This window comes from Peromyscus californicus, unplaced genomic scaffold (genome assembly GCF_007827085.1).
Source record: "Peromyscus californicus insignis strain IS unplaced genomic scaffold, ASM782708v3 Scaffold_16__1_contigs__length_79575227, whole genome shotgun sequence".
NCBI lineage: Eukaryota > Metazoa > Chordata > Mammalia > Rodentia > Cricetidae > Peromyscus > Peromyscus californicus.
The window spans coordinates 3,512,803-3,534,419 of NW_026294458.1; the positions used below are offsets into that span (position 1 = coordinate 3,512,803).

General features: G+C 50.5%; 2 protein-coding genes across 4 annotated transcripts in view; one reads left to right on the top strand and one right to left on the bottom strand.

Annotated features, from left to right (window-relative positions):
* The window catches only part of Ube2l3 (ubiquitin conjugating enzyme E2 L3), a 54,797-nt gene extending 53,646 nt beyond the window's left edge, over window positions 1-1,151 (bottom strand). Inside the window, exon 1 of one of the 3 annotated variants that reach the window (XM_052740012.1) lies at window positions 1,027-1,151. In XM_052740012.1, the coding sequence (XP_052595972.1) occupies window positions 1,027-1,053 (27 nt within the window). In that variant the 5' untranslated portion in view covers window positions 1,054-1,151. The other 2 variants (XM_052740016.1, XM_052740013.1) reach the window with 2 other exon arrangements.
* Window positions 1,152-8,650: 7,499 nt separating this feature from the next.
* On the top strand, window positions 8,651-13,951 carry LOC128111740 (RIMS-binding protein 3-like). Its single transcript, XM_052740007.1, has one exon. The coding sequence runs from the start codon at window positions 8,724-8,726 to the stop codon at window positions 13,557-13,559; it is 4,836 nt and encodes a 1,611-aa protein (XP_052595967.1). The 5' UTR covers window positions 8,651-8,723; the 3' UTR covers window positions 13,560-13,951.
* The last annotated feature ends 7,666 nt before the right edge of the window (window positions 13,952-21,617 follow it).

Below are 21,617 nucleotides of genomic sequence, written 5' to 3' on the forward strand. Positions count from 1 at the left end.
CCAAATACAACTGGAGCCAGGGTGAGGCCCAGCTATCTGTTCTCAGGAGCCAGCTCCCGGGGCCTTTCCTATTTCCGGTCAGGCGGTAGCTCCACCGCATTACCAGGTAGCACTCAAACACTGGCGGGGTTATCTTTAGAGGATGTCGGCAAATCTACCAGTGAAAAACCGAAATCAACTGAGCACCTGGATGTCTCACCAAAGGAGCCAATTAGTGAGATGACACTCTGCTACATTCAAGATACAAAGTGCGTACACCAAGTTATTTTTGTAAACTTTGGCCGGTTTTGATTCGAACGACAGAAGCCAACCTCCACCTCCACCTCAAAAATGTCACTTTGCTTCATCAGGGGAAGGAGATCAGATGACTAAGAGGTGGATAGGAAGGAGAACCTAGCTGCGACGGGGGACGACCCCACGCCTTCCTGGAGCTGGAACTTGTCCGCTGTGTGACTCTGCAGTCACAGGCGACAGTTTGCGAGGACCCAACACAATTTCAAAAGACCACCAACTAACTGACCTAACTTTGGCCGCCTGCCCTCCTCCTTCCTTTCCCGTCCCGGAGCTGTGGGCTGGCGGAACGGGGCTCAGAGTCCGGCGACCGCGGCCCAGGACCGGGCGGCTCCGCGGCGCGGACTCCCAGCCGGGGCTCCGGCTTTCTTCCCCGAGGGCGCCCAGCTTGGGGCCTCCAGGCCCGGCCCACACATCAACGGCGTCCTCGACCCGGACCGCGGCCGCTGCGACGGAGGGCCCGGCTCCGCTCCGGGAGGAGGGCGCGCGAGAACTGCCCAGGCTGATCCGAGGGGCCGGCGGCGGCGGCGGCTGCCGGCGCGGCCTTGCGCTCCCGCCCAGGCTGCGGCCTAGGCGCCCCGTGAGAGCTCTCCTCCACACGCGGCACAGCGGCACTGCGGAGCCACGTAACGAGGGATGGAGGGTGGCGACGCCCCAAGGAGCCGCGGCCCGCCGTGGGGTCCCGGCCCGGGGACGCCGCCCCCCGCCTGGCCAGCGCCAGAGAATGGCTTTTACCTTCATCAGCCTCCTGCTGGCCGCCATCTTGGATCTGGTGCTGCTGCTTTCCCAAAATGCATCGCGGTAGGCCAGGCGACTGGAACCCCTCACTTCCTGGAACGGGGGAGGGGCGGACCGGGAAGAGCGCGGACCCGAGGCGTGTGCCTGCTGTGTGCGGATCCCGGGGCTGGAGAATCCTGTGCAGACATAAATGACCTGGATAATGAAAGACCTTTGCCTTATGTAGCCTCCAATCCGACGGCCAATACAAACGGTGCCTGGCACGTAGTAGGTGCACTATAAACAATGTGTACACAAAATAATTGAATAATCAAGATATTTCAGGCACTGCTAAACATTGTGAAGAAATAAAACTGGGAGATGAGAAAGTGACTATGGGACTGAAGAGGTGATACTGTCGGTAAAGTGCCTGCATGTCCAAGTAGGACCTGAGTTTGAGTTTGGATACCCACATAAAAAGCAAGCACGACCCCCTGCACTAGAGGAGGACAGATACAGGCAGATCCCTGAAGTTCTCTGTCTAACCAGTCTAACTAAGTGGGTGAGCCTCAGATTCAAGTAGAAAATCTGTGAAGTGCAAGCATGGAAAAACAACCGTGGACCTCGGGTCTGCTCATGCGTGTGTGTGCATGCCCACCCTAACTTTCACATACAGCCTCCACACACAAGTAACTACAAGGATCTACTTTCAGGAAGTCTCACTGAAGAAATAGTATGAATAAGAGAGCAGAGCAGCCAAACATAAGTGGATTATGCCTTTAACTCTGGCACTTGAGAGGTAGGCAGGACTATTAAGTTGTAGCCAGCCTAGGCTACATAGGATGATCCTATCTCAAAAATAGTAGTAGCTGCCAGGAGTAGTGTCACACACTTATAATTTCATAAATCTAGCAGTTTAGAGAGTGAAGCAGAAAGAGCCAAAGAGAAAGAAACTACTAGATGGTAACCACAGGCAGTCCTTTTACCAGTGGAGAGGTTTTGTTGGGGGAGATTGAGATGTAGATAAGGTCTCCTGTAGCCCAGGGTGGCCTCAAAATTCACTATTTAAACCAAAGATGACCTTAAACTGCTGATCCTCTTCCTCCCACCTTCAAGTGCTGGGAGTGCCTTTGAGTAACCTATACTCCTATCAGTAACTTCAATAAAGTCCTTCGAAGGAATCTTTCCTTTGGTTTTTTGGTGCCTTTCTATCTAGGATGAATTGTCTCTGAAGAGAAATCACATGACACCAGTGAGGAATGGTGTAGTAGGCCACAGAGATCTCAGACCCCATGTTTCAAGAAGGGCTGGGGCTCTAAGGAGACACTGTAAGAAATACAGAGCTGGCAGTGTGAGGCCAACTGAGACGTGAAGAGAATGCCTTGCTATCATCATTCGGCTGACTCGAACTGTTCTTTCAGGAGGGCATTTAACTCAGAGGCTGTCAATTTGTTTTAAACACTATAACTCTTTTTTGTTTGTTTGTTGCTGTTGTTGCTGTTTGAGAAAAAGTCTTGCTATGTATCTTGGCTGGCCTTGAACTCACAGAGACCCACCAGTCTCTGCCTCCCAAGTGCCAGGATTAAAGGTGTGGGTTATGATGTCCATCTTAAAATAATATAACTCTATAAATAGTTCTCCTCCGGCCAGTGAGATGGCTCAGCTAGGAAAGGTGTTTGCCAGAAAGCCTGATGGCCTGTGTCTGATTACTGGAACCCACATGGTAGAAGAAGAGAACCAACTGCCACAAGCTGTCCTCTTACTGTCCCACAATATGAGAATGTATACACACACACACAAATGGGTGCTGCTGGTCCAGAGGACCCAAATTTGATTTCTTTTTTTTCTTTTTTTTTTTTTTTTAAGATTTATTAGCCGGGCAGTGGTGGCACACACCTTTAATCCCAGCACTTGGGAGGCAGAGGCAGGCGGATCTCTGTGAGTTCGAGGCCAGCCTGGTCTACAAAGCGAGTTCCAGGAAAGGCGCAAAGCTACACAGAGAAACCCTGTCTCGAAAAACCAAAAAAAAAAAAAAAAAAAAAAAAAAGATTTATTTACTTATTATGTATAGTGTTATGCCTGCATGTATGACTGCCGGCCAGAAGAGGGCGCCAGATCTCATGGTAGGGGGTTGTGAGCCACCATGTGGTTGCTAGGAGTTGAACTCAGGACCTCTAGGGAGAACAGCCAGTGCTCTTAACCTCTGAGCCATCTCTTCAGCACCCCCAAATTTGATTTCTAGCACCCATATTGTGGCTCACAACCATCTATAACAACTATCTCTAATCTCAGGGTATCTGAGACTCTCTTCTGGCCTCTGAGGGCACTACGTACACCTAGGGGTGCATATATATGTATATGTATACACACACACACCAAATACACATAAAAATACATCTAAAAATTAAAAACTATACAGAGGGAGACAAAGGACGGCAGAGGCAAGAATAATCAAAATTTTGATTTTGTTTTTGAAACAGAGTTTTGGTATATATCTCTGGCTATTCTGGAACTCACTATTTGGAACAAACTGATCTCAAACTCACAGAGATCCATCTGCTTCTTGCTCCCAAGTGCTGGGATTAAAGGTATGCTACAGTACACTTGGCTTTTTTTTTTTAGTGTGTGTGTGTGCGTGTGTGTGTGTGTGCGTGTGTGTGTGTGTGTGTGTGTGTGTGTGTGTGTGTGTGTGTGTGTGTGTGTTGTGTGCCGGTTGAAGCCTGAAGAGGGCACTGGGTCCCCTAGAACTAGAGGGACAGACAAGTGTGAGTCTCTATGCTGGGAGGGCAGCCAGTGCTCTTAACCCCTGAGCCATCTCCCCAGGCCTACTACCTCTTTCTTAAACTAGTATCTTCCTTAGAACATGGCACATGACACTTATGACTAGATCTGCACACTGAAGTAGATAGGACATCCTCTTTCCTTCACTTCCTAGCATCTCCTCTCTAGTCCTGTGGTATCTCCAAGGAACTCTGGACTCCTACAGAATCACGTTTGAAAACAGCCTGTGTAATCTCTCATTTTGTAAGAAAGTGAGATTCAGAGAAAACAGTAACTTAGGTTAAACCTCCAAGTCTGTAACTCTCATATAGTTTATACACAGTGGTGTCCTGAGTCCCACAAAGGAACAGAGTGGAGACCAACAAAGACACTCCACCACCTTCTGGAACACCTCTGACATGCTGCAGAGGGTTCTGGCATGACTAGGCCAGATGGTGACTGTAGGGACTCTAGTGATCCATTCCAAACCCTCCCCCTCTGACAGGCTGACCTCCAGACCTAACTGCCTGAGGTCCCACTTAAGGCTGCAGCAAGTCACACAAGCTGTGAAACCACCCCCACCACCATGAAATTACAAGCTAGTTGCCAGGTGCCCTGGAAAGCCACCTACATCCATGGATCCTCTGTAAAGCAGTGCCCTGTAAGGGCTCCATAAAGACAATCCTTGTAAGCCATGACAAAGTCAAGGGTAAGGCCACGATCCTACTTTCTCACTTGTCTCCCTCACACCACATCTGCTTCAGCTCTGGAAATGACAATCCTGAACAATAATTCTCATGTTCTTGTTTCCCACAGGTATTTGCTATAGGCTCAGGGGACTCTGGTTTGGAAAATAAGAATAGCAATCAGAAGGTCAGGTGCTGAGTACACACCTTAGTTGTAAGGCCCAGTGCTTCCTAGGCTAGGCAGGCACCATAAGGAGTTTCTGATGGAATGTATGAATACAGAAGCCAGGTGTTGATGTGTTCCTTGTAAGCCACTTAATGCCAAGGCCTAGAGAAGAGGAAGGAACCAGATTGAAGAAGAGTTCATGAGCCACAAAAGTAGCCAGAAGAAAGCTACATAGGTGATTTTGAGGAGGGGGGAGTTTTGTTTCTCTTTGGGGGAAGGAGGAGAGTTTGCTGCATCTCCTTTGGGGAATGGACTTGTCAACAACGTGGCTGAAGACTGGCCTTCACTCCTTGCCCAACTTGAGGCCTCTGACCAACACCCTGATGGCCAGTGTACACCCCGAAGCTTCAGGGCCTGCTGGAACTAAGTGTTGGAGCTAAGCAGGCCAGAAGACCAAGCTGGACAGCACCATCTGTCCTTCCTGCCTGTCTGGTCCTAGGACTTTATTTGGCTTGTATGGGAAAGGCACTGCATTTACCTCCTCTGCATCCACTCTGGGCAGAGACACAAAGGTATATTAGACATACCCATTCCTCAAAGGAGAGGCAGCAGCAAGTAGAGTGACCAGGGTCACCAAAGGGCTGTAGTGCTGTGGGGACTCCAAGCCCAGACTGGAGACCAGAATGGCGTCCTGGAGTAGGGAGCTACCAAACTAATACCAATGGACAGAAAAAAGTGAAAGTGAGCAGCAGGTGAGAGGACAAGAACAGGGTTTGGGCCAGGTGTGGTGGCACACTCCTATAGTGTTAACTACTTGGTAGCTAGGCTGAGGCAGGAAGATAAGTGCAAAGCCAGCCTGGGCAATTTAACAAGATCCTGGCTCTAAATAAGATTTTAAAGGGAGCCAGGAGGTGGGGGCACATGCCTTTACTCCCAGCAGAGGCAGAGGCAGGCAAATCTCTGTGAGTGGAGGCCCAGTCTGGTCTACATAGTTCCAGGAAAGCCAGGGATACACAGAGAAACTCTGTCTCAAAAAAATTTTTTAAATAATAATAATGAGCTGGGTATGGTGTCAGGTACACACCCTTAATCTCAGCACTTGAAAGGCAGAGGTAGGCTGATCTCTGTGAGTTTGAGGCCAGCCTGGTCTACATAGCCTGGTCTACATAACAACTTCCAGGCCAGCCAGGACATAGCATGACCCTGTCTCCAAAACAAAAAGAAACACACACACACACACAATGCCACCACCAACAACAAAAACTTAAAAAGACACCCAAGCATGGTGGCACACACCTTTATTACAGCACTTGGAAGGCAGAGGCAAGATCTCTGTGAGTTCTAGGCCAGACTGGTAGACAATGCAAGTTCCAGCTAGCCAGAGACACAGATACGACCATATTTAAAAAAAAATGGTAGGAAGCTGGAGTCATGGCTCAGGGATTATGAATGCTTACTGCTCTTGCAGAAAAGATGGGTTCAGCTACCAGCACCACATGGTGACTAAAAACCACCTGTAGCTTAAATTCCAGGGCATCTGATGCTCTCTTCTGACCTCAAAGAGCATCAGGTATGCATGTGGTGCATGTAAACTCAGGTAGGCACATACACATCAATGAATAAAATAATAGAACATCTTAATTTTTCTTCTATTTTTTGTTTGTTTGTATTTTGAGACAGGGTTTCTCTTTTTTTCTTCTTTTTTTTTTTTGGTTTTTCGAGACAGGGTTTCTCTGTGTAGCTTTTGCGCCTTTCCTGGAACTCGCTTTGAAGACCAGGCTGGCCTCGAACTCACAGAGATCCGCCTGGCTCTGCCTCCAGAGTGCTGGGATTAAAGGCGTGCGCCACCACCGCCCGGCCAGGGTTTCTCTTTTTAACAGCCCTGGCTGTCCTAGAACTCACTCTGTAGACCAGGCTGGCCTTGAACTCACAGAGATCCACCTGCCTCAGCTTCCTAAATCCTGGAATTAAAGGTATGCACCACCACTGCCTAGCTTAACATCTTAAATTTTTTAAAGTGCTGGGGAATGAAGCTGTATCTCAATAGTAAAGTGCTTGATTAGCATGCACAAGGTCCTGGGCTTAATCTCTGGTACTACACACACACACACACACACACACACACACACACACACACACACACACAGACTATATGTATCTCAGTGGTATAACATTTGTCTAGCATGCTTGAGGTGCTGCGTGCAATCAAGCCTCAGTCATTGCCACCTTTCTGATTCAAAAAGGCTCAGATGGGGCTGGAGAGATGGCTCAGAGGTTAAGAGCACTGACTGCTCTTCCAGAGGTCCTGAGTTCAATTCCCAGCAACCACATGGTGGCTCACAACCATCCATAATGAGATCTGGTGCCCTCTTCTGGCCTGCAGCCATACATGCTGTGTACATAATAAATAAATAAATCTTTAAAAAAAAAGAAACAAAAAGGCTCAGATATAAGATGTGGTGGTCAACTCCTGCAATCCCAGCACCCAAGAGGTGGAGGCAGGCAGATCTCTGTGAGCTGGAGGCCAGTCTGGTCTACCTAGTGAGTTCCATTACAGCCAGGGCTATGCAGAGAGTCCGTGTTTCAAAACCAACAGACAAAAAACAAAATAACATAGGAACAAACAAAAGTCCTCAGATATACGCCCAAGACAGGACACAGGCTGAAAAAAGACTTAAGAGGCTTTGAGCTTCCACCAATGCACTGGATAATCTAAAAATTCAGTGCAGGGGCTGCAGAGATGTCTTAGTGGTTAAAAGCACTGGCTGCTCTTCCAGAGGACCAGGGTTCAATTCCCAACACCCACATGTCCACACACAACTATCTCTAACTCCAGTTTAGGGGATTCAACACCCTCATACAGACACGTAGGCAAAACACCACTGCACATAAAATTCAAAAAAAATCATAAGAAAAACTTTAAAAATTCAGTGTAAAAGCTGGGCGGTAGTGGCACACACCTTTAATCCCAGCACTTGGGAGGCAGAGGCAGGCAGATCTCTGTGAGGCCAGCCTGGGCTACAGAGTGAGTTCCAGGAAAGGCTCCCAAGCTACACAGAGAAACCCTGTCAAAAAAAAAAAAAATCAGTGCAAATAGCAAGTGAGGCTGAGACAGAACGTTAAATGGCCTGGGGGGAGGGAGTCCTCACAAGTGACCCTGAGATGGAGCAATTAGAGAGAGGATACTCATGGACTTTGGGGGTAGAATTTTGCAAGTTGAATCCCCACTTAGCTACTTCCCAGCTGCGTGGTATGGAAAGTTCATCTCTGAGCATCCTTACTGGATGAAGGTAAAGGTGAATCAAGAAGCCAGTGGTGTCAGGCAGTGCTGGCGCAGGCCTTTAATCCCAGGACTTGGGAAGCAGAGGCAGGGAGATCTCTGAGTTCGAGGCCAGCCTGGTCTACAGAGCTAGTTCTAGGACAGCCAGGGCTACATAAAGAAACCCTGTCTCAGAAAAACAAAAACAGGAAGCCAGTGGTGATAGCACCATTCACCTGTAATTCTGACTCTTGAGCGGTAGGAACAAGAGAATGAAAAGTTCGAGGCCATCAAAGGGCTGAGGCTGTAACTCAGTAATAGAATACTTCACTGGTATGCAAGTACAGATCCCAAGTAACTGGCCTTGAAAGATAGGTGCCTCAGATGACACTAAGCCCAAGCACAGTGACTTCTCATTTGCAAAATGACATAAAAATTTCAGTTGATGTAGGAAAACGCTTAGCAAACCGGGGTCCTTGGAAGAGTAGCACAGAGATGTTACAACCACTCTGGGTAACCTCACTGGGATTGCACAGTGTCCAACAGAGAGTAGGATGCGTCACAAAAACCATGGAGCAGATGAAGTGTGAACTCAAAACTATGCCCAAAGTATCCCGGGAAGTTCAGAGGCCAGTTTGAAAGGGGTCTCAGGAGTCACGCCCTGCCTAGGGAGAGGCGGCAGGTTGTAAGAGAGACCACCACCCCCAAGGCGGAAGGGGCACGCAGATTGTCCCTAGGGCCGCCGGAAGAGGCGCGCGGGGCGGTTGGCAGCGGCCGGGGGCGGCGGCCGTTGGCTAACTGGCCTACCAAGCTAGCTCTGGCTTCTTGCCCAGCTGCGGCCACAATGACAAAGGATTCACCCACCCCCTTGGGTGGTGGCCGCGCGTCGCCCAAGAAGCCAGGCAGCCCCGGGCCAGCGGCAGCAGTGCTGGAGGAGCAGAGGCGAGAGTTGGAAAAACTGCGGGCAGAGCTGGAGGCCGAGCGCGCGCGCGGCCGGGCGGAACGGCGGCGTTTCGAGACCCAGTCGCGCCAGCTGCGGGAGTCCGCCGAGCAGGAGCGGCAGCAGCTGGCTGACCATCTGCGCTCCAAGTGGGAGGCTCGACGCCTCCGGGAGCTGCGGCAGCTGCAGGAGGAGGTGCAGCGCGAGCGTGAGGCCGAGATCCGGCAGCTGCTGCGCTGGAAGGAGGCAGAGCTTCGGCAGCTGCAGCAACTGCTGCACCAGGAGCGCGATGTTATAGTGCGCCAGGCTCGGGAGCTTCAGCGCCAACTGGCCCAGGAGCTGGTGAACCGCGGTTACTGCGGACGCTCGGGGGCGCCGGAAGCCTCCGCGGCTCAATGCCACTGTCGCCTGCAGGAAGTGCTGGCGCTGCTGCGCTGGGAGACCGACGGCGAGCAAGCCGCGCGCATCCGCCACCTGCAGGCGGCGCTGGACGCGGAGCGCCAGCTCTTTTGTAAATACATAGTCGATCACTTCCGCTGGCAGCCCGCTTTGCGGGAACCCACGGACCCCCAAGCCGCGCACTCCTTGGAAGAGCCACCCCTAGAAGCCCAGAGCAACACTCGTGGCACCCCAAAGCCTGCTCGTCGACTCGGATCTCACGAAAGCCTGAGCAGTGGCGTCAGGGTTAGCTCTCCAAACGACCTGCTGCCCACACGCGCCAGCTCCCTCGAATACTTAGCAACAGCACATTCCTGCTCACTCGACAGCACACTGAGTTGTCCCCGGGCTTCCGAGTCCGAGGTAGGAGCCTCTTCGACCAGCGCCCCCATCTCAGACACCTCCAGTCCCCATCCGCCGCCCCAGCTACCATCAATACATAGAAAACCTACTGACCTGCAGGAAGAAAGACCTGAGAACAAGCCCGGTCAGGACTACAACGAACTGGTGAGGCAGAACTCGGAGTTGGCCGAAGCATTGCAGGTGCTGATTCGCCGCTGCTGTGACCTGCGTGAAGAGAACTTGCAGCTGCGGCGCGCGGGCTTCTCCGATGAGGCCGATGAGAAAGTGAAGTGGTTCAAGGTGAAGCACGCAGAGCTGACTGACCTCGCTCAGCGCCTTGAAGACAGGGCCCGCAAGCTGCAGGAGACCAACCTTCGGGCCGTGAGCCCTCCTGTACCTGGTGAGAGCCTCGAGGACCTGGGCCAAGTGTTTGCCCGACATCGCGCTCAGGACCTGTCAGAACAGGCTGACGTGCTGCAAGCCAAGGACCTGCAAATCGAAGCACTGAGGCGGGAATGCCACCTGCTGCTGGCGCTCATCGCGGCGGACCTCGGCAGCTCCTCGCTTCCTGGAGAGGGCGCCACCTGCGCACATTGGTGCAACATCAATGACTTGGACCGGCTGCAGCGTGAGTCTCAGCGGGAAGTGCTGCGTCTGCAAAGACAGTTGACTCTACATCAGAGTAAAGCCGGCGGCGCCCGGGCGGACGCAGGCAGCCTCAGCTCACCCTCCGAGACAGCACGACACCAGGTGCAGGCTCTGGAGCAGCAGCTGGGTGCACAGCGGCGGGAATGCGAGAAGCTGAGCGCTCAGGCAGCCGCCGCAGAGCGGCACTACGAGGAGACAGAGGCACAACTGCAGGCCGCGCTGCACAAGGGCGCCAGGCTGTCAGAGGAGAACATGAGGCTGCAGGCTCTGGCCAACTGGGTGAAGAAGATGGCAAACGAGAACAGCAATGTTCCCCGGCAGCAAAGCCACGCGAGGCTGAGGCAGGAACTCGAAGTCAATGGCCTGCTGGCTGAGCAGCTGCTGCAACAAGCGGGATATGTGCAAGACAGGTGGTGGCAGCTGCAGCACTACCAAAATAAAGCCCCGAGTGACCTCCAGGCTTCCGGGAAAGAGATGCAGGGTTTGCAGTGTCAGCCTGGCCACCCCCCGGAGACACTGGAGACCACCCAAGCTTCGGAGTCCCAAGCCAGGGGTAGCAGGAGGTCCAAGTTCAAGCCAAAGTCTGAAGAACATGAATTGTCACTGCCTACCAGAGACATACAACCTCCCGTTTGTCTTTCCCAGCAGGAGAACTCAGTTACCCTTGGGGAACCAGCTGGTGTCCTCCAAGTATCAGACAAAATTCCTACCAGTCAGCCTCTGGACTCCAGACCCCAAGCCAAGAAAACCAGTTCACACTCAAATTCCTCCTCCGAGGTAGAGTCCATGTGGGCTACAGTGCCATCTTGCCTTTCTCTGGACATGGACACAGCAAGTGAAGTGGATGATTTAGAACCAGACAGTGTGTCCACTCCCCTGGAAGCGAGGAGCGCTGAGGCTCCCACCACTCCCAAGCTCAAGATCTTCTTGGCTAGGTATAGCAACAATCTGTTTGAAGGGCCTAGTGAGCATTCTCAAGGCGAGCTACCCCTCACAGCCGGAGATTATGTATATGTCTTTGGGGACATGAATGAGGTTGGCTTCTATGAAGGGGAGCTTGTGAATGGGCAGCGAGGGCTAGTGCCCTCCAACTTAGTGGAACAGATTTCAGGAAGCCCTATCCTGAACCACCTATTCCCCAAGTCCCCTGAACTTGGTCCCACTACACTACCAGCTGAGCATAGCAAAGTCTTGAAGAAAGGCACCTTATTACTTGGGGAAGTTAAGGGATCATTGGAAAGAGGCCTATGCCAGGTGGGAAGGGCAGACTCTAAGACAGATATGGCAGTAAAGATTTTGGAAACCAAGACAGAAGCCTGCTGGCTGGGCTTGAAACCAAGCATGGATGAGCAGAGTTTCTCCAGACCCCTTCTGGAGGCTAAAGGAGTATTCTGTCTGGCCCCCATGCAATTACGGCTACAGAATGTCACAGCTAACTCTGCCACAATTACATGGGCCTCTGGCAGCAATAGATACCCCCATGTGGTGTACCTGGAAGATGAAGAGCATACCCTAACTCCCTCAGGTGTGAGCTGCTACACCTTCCAAGGCCTACATCCTGGCACCCGGTACCGGGTGAGGGTGGGGGTGCAGCTACCTAGGGACCTGCTACAGGTGCTCTGGGAAACAATGTCCTCCACTGTAACTTTTGATACACCTTTAGCAGGACCCCCTGACCCTCCTCTGGATGTGCTGGTGGAGCACCATGCCTCTCCAGGTGTCCTGGTAGTCAGTTGGCTCCCTGTGACTATTGACTCAGCTGGGTCCTCCAATGGAGTACAGGTCACTGGCTACGCTGTGTATGTGGATGGGTTCAAGGTGACAGAAGTTGCTGATGCCACTGCTGGAAACACCTTGCTAGAATTTTCCCAGCTTCATGTTCCCCTAGCATGCCAGAACGTTTCTGTGAGGACCATGTCACTGTATGGTGAGTCTCTGGATTCTGTACCAGCTCAGATCCCCGAGGACTGTTTCTCTTGCTGCCCATTCCTGGAGACACCTCCCTTTAGCCTCACAGATGGTGACCCTTCTCCCTGCAGAGCTGTCTCCCCTGTTGGTCACCAGAAGCTGGTACAAGCTTCTCTGACTACCAAGTCCAGCCCCCATAACCCCGGAAGCTGTGAGGAGCCTCAGGCTAAGTTCCTAGAAGCATTCCCTGAGGAACCCCCAAGGAAGCATTCACCAGTATCCAACCTGAGCTCAGAAGGGGCAGACACCCAAGCCCAGGTACCTACTGAAGCCTGGAAGGACTATGAAAAGGGCCCATCTTTTCAGGAGAGTTCCCAGAACCACAAGCCACCTCTGCTCTTTGGCCAGTCTGGGGTGGAAGAAGACCGCTCCCTGCACATGTGCATCAGTGGAAGACCTGCCCCAGGATTCATCCATCTCTCCCCAGAGATTGGGCCCAGAGAAGTACTGTGTTCAGAGAAGCCTGACCTGGAGAAAGCCCTTCTTCAAAAGCAGTATGCCCCGATGCTCCCTCCTCACCAGCAAGGCTCCATCCTGTGCCTGACAGCTGACCTCCATCATGTTTTGGAGGAGAAGGAGGCTCTGTGTTTAAGTTCTCGGTGCGCAGAGAAGCTAGGGCAAAGAAAGAACAAGTTCCAAAGCGGACAAAGACAGGAGACTCCAGGAGGCAAGAGAGAGTGCCAGTTTCAGGAGCCTACCTCAGTGCTGTGCCCAGTGCCAACCAGCAAAGTCATTAAGATGGCAAGTGGTGGCCCTGAGCAGCTGGGGACAGAAGCTAGCAGCTCAGGCAGGGTCTTCATGGCCCTCTTTGATCACAGCCCCCTGGTGATGTCTGTCAACTCCAAGGCTGCGGAGGAGGAGCTGGTATTCCAGAAAGGGCAGTTGCTGAGAGTGTGGGGTTCACGGGATCCCCACGGCTTCTACCGTGGAGAGTGCAATGGACAGGTGGGCAAAGTCCCTGGGCACCTGGTAGTCGAGGTGCAGGTGGGCGCTGAGCAGACTGGGGAGAGGTGGCATTTCCCACCACAAGGGCACCTGCACTCTAAGGCTCAACATGAAGACTTGGAGCGTCTCACCAACTTCCAAGGATCTTTCACGCCTAAAGGGAACTCCAGAACACCCACACTGTGGACCCCAAAGACAATGGTGGCAGCTCTGGACTATGACCCCAGGGATGGCAGAGCAGGGGTCCGGGCAAAGGGCAAGCTGGTGTTGAGGACTGGTGATGTGGTCACAGTTTATGGGCCTGTGGATAATAAGGGATTCTACTATGGTGAGTATTGTGGACACAGAGGCCTGGTCCCAGCCCACCTGCTGGATGACTTGCCTGTCCTTGGAGAGTAGGCACGACTCCTTCGTAGGGTGGTAGCCTCTGGCTGCCCACACCCCTTGGAAAGAGAAGCAAGCACGGGTACTTTCACACAACACCCCCTCCTCACCAGTCACCTTAAGCAACGCTGGCTTCCGGCAACATCACCTGAAAGTGATAACAGTCCTCAGATATCCTAGTGTCCAACAGAGGCAGGACTTAATCTGAGTTATTTCCAAAAGAAAACTAAACCAGCCAAGCCCTGAGAGTTTGATAGGCTGTTTCAGACATGAATAACCATGATAGGTATTAGAACTGCCTTTTTCTGTGGTCAGTATGTTTTCTTTAGCAGGTTAACATTATCCATCCATTGCCTTGTATGAAAGTCTCAAAAAAGTTGCGTCTTAAAATAAAGAAGCAATCAGTATACTATTTTTCCTATTTTATGTTCAACCCTCATTAAACTGTTCATAGAAGGGCTGGAGAGGTGGCTCAGCAGTCAAGAGCACTGGCTGCTCTTCCAGAGGAACCAGGTTTGATTCCCAGCACCCACATGGCAGCTCACAAGTGCCTATAACTCCAGTTTCAGGGAATTCAACACCTTCACACAAAACATATGAGTGCACATGAAATAAAATTTTAAAAAGTTCATAGAAAAAGAGAGCACTTTGGAAGTTAAAGCATGACCCAGGGAACAAGAGCATATATACCTCCTCTCTGCTCCCTTTTGCCCAGTGGGTGTGAAATGTCGGCAGAAGCATTTTCCTGAAAGCAAAGGCACATCCTTGCCCTAGGGTGAGCCTTACTCAGGGCAGGCTGATCCAGCTAAAGAGAACTCAAAGAGACGTAGCTGAGAAGTCCCTGGGCTGGGGCTCTGTACTGTTAGGTGGAGTCAGTGTTCCTTACTGATGGTGCCCCCCTGATGCTTTGTAAGAGATTTGCTTGGGAAAGCATTTCATGCCAAACCTTGCGGAAAGATCTATGGGGATTCAAAGAAAACTGGTTCATGTCTGGAATCACACACCTCCTCCCATGGGCCTTTAGGGCTCTCCAGGCCAGTGAACACGGAGGGCGGTCTTTATTCTTCTTCCTTCAGATCCAACAGTGCTGTCAGGGAAAGAACTCTGCCTTCCCTAGTGTAGCCAGAAATGACTGGAAGCCCCCGAGGCAAAAATAGTGAGCCGTCTTTGTTCCACGTGGAGGAGGTTAATCTTCACTTGAAGACTGCTGTCTGAAAGTGGGAAGAAGAAAGGGGCAAGACAGAGACCCCTCAAAGAATATACAAACTCCACGGAAAGCCACGGTGTACAGCCACGCACTCCTTCATCATCTGAGAGCCGAGATTGTAGAGTGGAGAGGAAATCCACCCGAGTCCCCACGGCTTGAGGGCCATTGTCCTTTCAGTCTCTATGACCCAGGAGGAATGGTCTCAGGCTGGCTCTGCAGCTAATGAGGGCCCTGAGAACTGCTCAGCTTGCTGGACTTAGCCTCCCACTCTGGAGAGCAGGCAGGCCTTTTCTCTTACTCCGGTACCAGCTGTGAACAACACCTTTCACTATTTGTATCAGTGTATTTGTGTGTGTGTGGAGGTCAGAGGACAGCTTGTGGAAATGAGTTCTCTCCTTCCGCCATGGGGGTCCCAATGATGCAGTTAAGGATTTTAGGCTTGGTAGCAAGCGCCTTTTCCTGCTGAGCCATCTTACAGGCCTCACAAGCTTTTTAAAATTGTTAGGCTGGGGCTGATGGTTCAGTTTGTAAAGGCACCTGCAGCCAACCCTACATATTTGAATTCAGTCCCCAAGCCCACATTGCGGAAGGAGAGAGCTCTTTCAAGTTGTCCTTTGACCCCTACTGGTGCCGTGGGATTCACAGGCCTACACACATATACATACACAGTAAGTATAAAAACCCACTGGGCATAATGGCCTATGCCTTTAATCCCAGTTTTCAGGAGGCAGAGGCAGATGGATCTCAGTGTGTTCAAGGCCAGTCCGGTCTACACCGAGTTACAGGATAGCCAGAACTATAAAGAAACCCTGTACCACTCCCTGATCAAAAAAAACAAAACAAAACAAAAACCAAAACCACTGAAGGGGCTGGAGAGACAACTCAGCAGCTAAGAGCACTGGCTGCTCTTCCAGAGGACCGGGGTTCAATTCCACATGGCTGCTCATAGCTGCCTGGACCTCCAGATCCAGGGCATCCAATACTTCCTTCTGGCCTCTGTGACACCAGGCACACACGGTGCACACACATACACACAGGCAAAACACTCCTATACATAAAATAAATTCTTAAAAATAAAATTAAAACGTAAAAAGCAACCAAAATATAAACTTCACTATTGCAAGAATTAGGGATGTAACTTGGTGTGGACCATTTATTAGAACGTTCAAGGCCCTGTGTCTGACACCTGGCATGCTGAAAAAGCACCTTGAATTAAAGCTCTTGGAGACAGTTTCTTTGTGTCGCCCTGGCTGTCCTGAAACTCACTCTATAGAACAGGCTGGCCTCAAACTCAGAGATTCACCTGCCTCTGCCTCCCAAGTGCTTAAAGGCCTGTGCCACCACAGCCTGGTTTTAAAAAAAAATTTTTTGTTGTTTTAAGGTTTGTGTTTTTCCAGACAGGGTTCCTCTGTGAAACAGTCCTTGGCTGTCCTGGATCTCGCTCTGTAGACCAGGCTGGCCTCGAACTCACAGAGATCCGCCTGCCTCTGCCTCTCGAGTGCCGGGATTAAAGGCGTGCGCCACCACCGCCCGGCCAGCCGCCATCTTCACCACTTTTAACTACAATCTCAGCGAGAGTCCCAGGAACTTTTCATTTCACAAACTGAAACTCAATCTACCAAACTGTAGTGCCCATCCCCCGTAAAGCTCCTCCCAACCTCTAACTTCCTTTGAAACAGTGCCTGGAGTGCTTTCAGTCAGAGCCATGACCAGTCTCCTGCAGGACACGTTCTCACCTACATATTCCCTCCGTTTTTCTTGCCTATTCCGCAACATTCCATCTGGGCAGACCTGTTTGGGCCACATTTACGTTGTAAGACCTTATGTCAGAGAAAACAGGATTTTTCTTTTTTTTCGCCTTGCATGGCTGGAATCCAGCTGGCTCCCCTCCCCACACACATGTCCTGGGTAAGGGCATGCATGTGAAGGTCAAAGAACAATCTGGAGTGGATGATCACTTTTATCCTGTGGGTCCCAGAAATCTGCCTCAGGTCCTTAGGCTTGTAAACACTTTTACCCACTACACCAGATCCCTGGTTCCTCTCCCCACCCCACACCCTCTTAGAGCACACTAGAGTGTTCCCCCACACCCACAGGAGTCATTTCCCCAAGGACTGAAAACAAGAGTCAGGCCTGCACCGTCTGGCAACAAGCTGCCATCTTCTCACAGCCTCCCTCCATACATCTTAAATCCCAGAGGTCATAGGAAATTTCAGTAAATAATTTTAAAAAATAGACTGGAAGAGATAGGGCAGTGAAAGAGACAGGAAGCTGAAGAAGGCCTAAGTAGAACACTGGGACAGGAAGGCATTGTTTGGGGCCCAGCTTGGTTCTTTGAAGAACCCTGAGGAGCTAGAGACCCTGAGCGGGGAGAAGCGAAGGCTGTGTGGGTCTTGTGAGGTCCTGAAGGCTACAAAAAAACCAGGAAGGACCTGGATGCCTGGCTGTGTCTGTAGTAGGCCCCCTCCCTGGCTGACCACATGGCTAGAGACCCCACTCCTGTCCGGGAGGTAGCTAAGGAAGACCTGAAGGGCCTCTGCCATGGGCAGAAGGACTTAAGTATAGGGATCGTTGAGCTGGTGTTGACTGACACTGTCCACCTTTGCCATTTGTCCCCCTGCTTACCTGTTCCTGATGCTCCCTGTCACTGTCTGCACCTGTGTGTTTTCAAAACTGAAGACGAACTGTTCTATCCAGTTAGGTATTGTGGTAGGAGTAAGAGACCCTGTCTTAAAACAAAGCAGGGTTGGAGCCATAACTCAGTTTGTAGCGTGCTTGCTTGGTGTACAGGAAGCACTAGGTTGGATTCCTCACACTGAATACAATGGGACATAGGGGTACATATCAGCAATCCCAGTATTCAGAAGGGCAAGGCAGAAAGAAGAGTTTAAGATTGTTCTCTTCAGTGACATATAGAGTGTGATGTTAGCCTTGTCTGTGTGAGATTCTATTTAACACAGGAAAAACTGGCTGTGGTGGCACCACCGTTAATCCCAGTATTCAGGAGGCAGAGGCTACCCTGGTCTACAAAACAAGTCCCAAGAGAGCCAGGACTACCTAGGGAAACCCGCTCTCAAAAAACAAAAACAAAAAAAGTCAACCGTGGAGGCTGGAGAAATGGCTCAGCCATTAATAGCCATGGTTGTTCTTCCAACAACCAGTGTTGAATTCCCAGCACCCACATGGCAGCTCATAACCTTCTGTAACTCCAGTTTCAGGGATAGGATACCCTCTTCTGACCTACCAGACACGCATATGTTGCACAGACATACAAGCAGAAAAAAAAAAAAAAAAACAACCCATACACAGAAAAAGATTTTTTTTTAATTATTTAGTTAGTTAGTTAATGTGCATTGATGTTTTGCCTGCATGCATGTCTGGGTGAGGGTGCTAGATCATCTGGAACTGGAGTTACAGACAGTTGTGGGCTGTCATGTGGGTGCTGGGATTTGAAGCCTAGCCTCTGGAAGAGCAGCCACTGCTCTTAACCACTGAGTCATCTTTCCAGCTCTTAGAAAAAGATTTTTTCATTTTTGTTTTTTCAAGGACAGGGTTTCTCTGTGTAACAACTTTGGCTGTCCTAGAACTTGATTTGTACTCCAGGCTGGCTTTGAACTCACAGAGATCTGCCTGCCTCTGCCTCCCAAGTGCTGGGATTAAAGATGTGTGCCTTTAGCCTCAATGAAACATTTCACTATTAGGATAAGAATTTATACTGTATCGGGGCTGGAGAGATGATTCAGAGGTTAAGAACACTGGCTGTTCTTCCAGAGGTCCTGAGTTCAATTCCCAGCACCCACATGGTGGCTCACAATCATCTGTAATGAGATCTGGCTCCCTCTTCTGGCCTGCAGGGATACATGCAAACAGAACAGTGTATACATAATAAATAAATAAATCTTTAAAAAAATTTATACTGTATCAAACTGATAATAGAAAAATAAATAAATAAAAATGAAAAAAAAGATGTGTGCCTTTAATGTGTGTGTGCGTGCGTGTGCGTGTGTGTGTGTGTGTGCGCGTGTGCGTGTGCGTGTGTGTGTGTGTGTGTGTGTGTGTGTGTGTGAGCACAGGAGCCCACAGATGCTAATGACATCAGATCCCCTAGAGCTGGAGTTACAAGAACCAATCTCAGGTACTCTGCAAGAAAAGTCTGCATCTTGACTCCTGAGCCTCCTCTCCACCCACCAGCAGTTTCTTGTTTGATTTTCAGCTTGAGTTTCCTCTCAGACATGGCCTTCTGAGGGGCCAGTGAGATGGTTCAGCAGGCAAAGCAGATTGCTGCCAAGCCTAATAAGTTACATTAAATCTTCATAACCCGCATTGCGGAAAGAGATAGCTGACGCCTGCCCAGTTGTTCCAATGCAAATTGGAGAGAGAGGAACAGAGACAGAATATTAACTTAATATTTTTCTTTTCTTTAATGGCCTTCCATCTACCCTGAGGCTTCAGCTAGATCACGCCAACTTCTTCAAAAGTTGCCTTATAATCCCAGCACTAGGGAAGTACAGGGAGGGGGATCAGGAGTTGAAGAGTAGCCTAAGCTACAAAGCTGGTTGGAGGCTAGCCTGGTCTATGTAAGACCAGGTCTCAAAAAACTGTCCTTAGTGGCATAGTGGCACACACCTTTAATCTCAGCACTCAGGAGGCAGAGGCAGGCAGATCTCTGTGAGTTCAAGGCCAGCCTGGTCTACATGGTGAGTTCCAGGACAGCTAGGGCCACATAGTGAGACCCTGTCTAAAAAAAAAAAAAAACAAGGGAAAAAATTTCCAAATGGTGAGGGTGAGACAAAGAAGGAGAAAAATGAAAGAGAAAGTAATAAGCAAATCCATAGAGTTATACTTAATTTGGGTGAAAACTTCAGGTTTTGTTATGAGTGAATGAGCTTGTTTTTTCTCACTGCCCAGAAAGGCTCAAGTCAACCTGGCATTTGCTGTAGTTCCCTGGGGGAAATAAGATGAAGGAAGATACTTGCTTAAAAAAAAAAAAAAGGCCGGGCAGTGGTGGCGCACGACTTTAATCCTAGCACTCGGGAGGCAGAGCCAGGCGGATCTCTGTGAGTTCGAGGCCAGCCTGGTCTCCAAAGCGAGTTCCAGGAAAGGCGCAAAGCTACACAGAGAAACCCTGTCTCGAAAAACCAAAAAAAAAAAAAAAAAAAAAAAAAAAAAGAAGAAGAAGAAAGAAAGAAAAAAGAAAAGAAAAGAAACAAAACATTGTTCCTCATCATCTCTTCGGGAAACTATCTTTATCTCAATCCTTCCTGATTAACAGACCTTTCTGCATGCTGGAACAGCCCCAGGCATAAAACCCAATCCCTAGAATTACTCATTTACCCCAGTACCTCCCCCAGCTAACAATGCCTTTACCTTACTGTCAACATTTATGGCTGGCTGTGGTAAAGCACAGTGCCTTAGGAAAGGATCAATCTACTTGTGGCTGAGACCACCTCAAGAAAGCACTGGCTTCCAAGTGCCCTTTGGGGACTGCAGAGTCCTAACTTTGTGCCTTAGCTCACATTTTTCTACTCCAAGCAGCTTTATCCAGAGTTCTGTTCAGCTCTCCTTTACAGATGGGAAGACACTGGTTCAGAGAGCAGAGGTCATCTGCCAAGGTCGGTCAGCAAGTTGGTGGCAGGGCCTGGGTCTGAAACCAGGTGTGTTCCTTTGCCCTCATGTCCTTATCTGGAAGATTCCTTCCCCACCCGCTGGGGAGAAGGAACAGGGTCTAGGGAGGAGGCAGAGGGAGGGTTAGGAATTCAAATTGGTAGGACTTGGGGGGAGGGGATAGGGAGTGGCAGCTGCTAGGACTTGGGCAACAGGGTCCTGAGACCTAACAGCACTGGGAAGGGCCCTGGAGCAAATCCTGTCTCCTGAGTCAGAGACACCTGAGGGATTCCAGGTGGAAGCAGAGATTTCAGAGAGATGGATCTGGGTTGGGGCCCCGAAAAAGCATCCCAAGGTGCTAGACCAAGGGGTAGAACTTGGTGACGAGGGCCCACCCCAGGAGAAAGAGGTCTCAGAGAGGGTAGAGGGCCGAGTTTTCCAGAAGCTGGGAGTGGTCAGCTGCCACAAGGTCAGGCCAGATAAGAGCTGCAATAAGGCCCAGCCTCCCTTGTGATTATGACCAAAGGCTCCTGTCCCAGGCCCCGGGGCTTCCTGGTGTCCTGGCCAGGCAGGAGATAGCCCCTTCCCCCACTGCCACAAAAGCACCATCAGACCCTGGTGATGGGGGAGGACTGAGATTCGGACATTTTGAGCCTTTCCCCACCTCCTAGCTGCCTGGAGATTCTTGGTGCCTCAGGACCCTCACCCCGTGTACACTGAAATCTGTTCTCACTATTTCTGTCCTCTCAGCTGCTGGGAAGGAACCTTGGGTAGGGAATCGGCATGTGGCCTAACCTTGTACCCCCTTTCCCCTGGAATACCCTCTATGCCCATTTCTCTACACAGCCATGCATGGAGACTGCTGAGCGTATGCTGCCTGTCTATCTGCCTTCCTATCTGCCTTCCTCACATTCACCCTAGCCTAGGAAGTAAATATGGCTATTTATTCCCATTTTACAGGTGAGAAAACCACAGCCCACAGAGGTCAGTTCTGGGGCAACAGGCTGGTCAACAATATAAATATAGCTAGGATTCGAAGCCGTGGGGTGCCCACAGAAGCGAAGGATTGTGTCCCGTGTCTTAGGCTCTGAGTGCACTGCTCTCAACATTAGTCACCCTTGCCCCTGGATCACAGCACCCTAGGGACAGATTCCAGGAAGACCCTGATGGCCAAGTGATGGACTCAGGAAATCCAGGGTCAGGTGAGACAGAGCTGGACAAGGTTGTTTTAAGACTGGTCGGGTAAAACTCGCTGGCTTTTT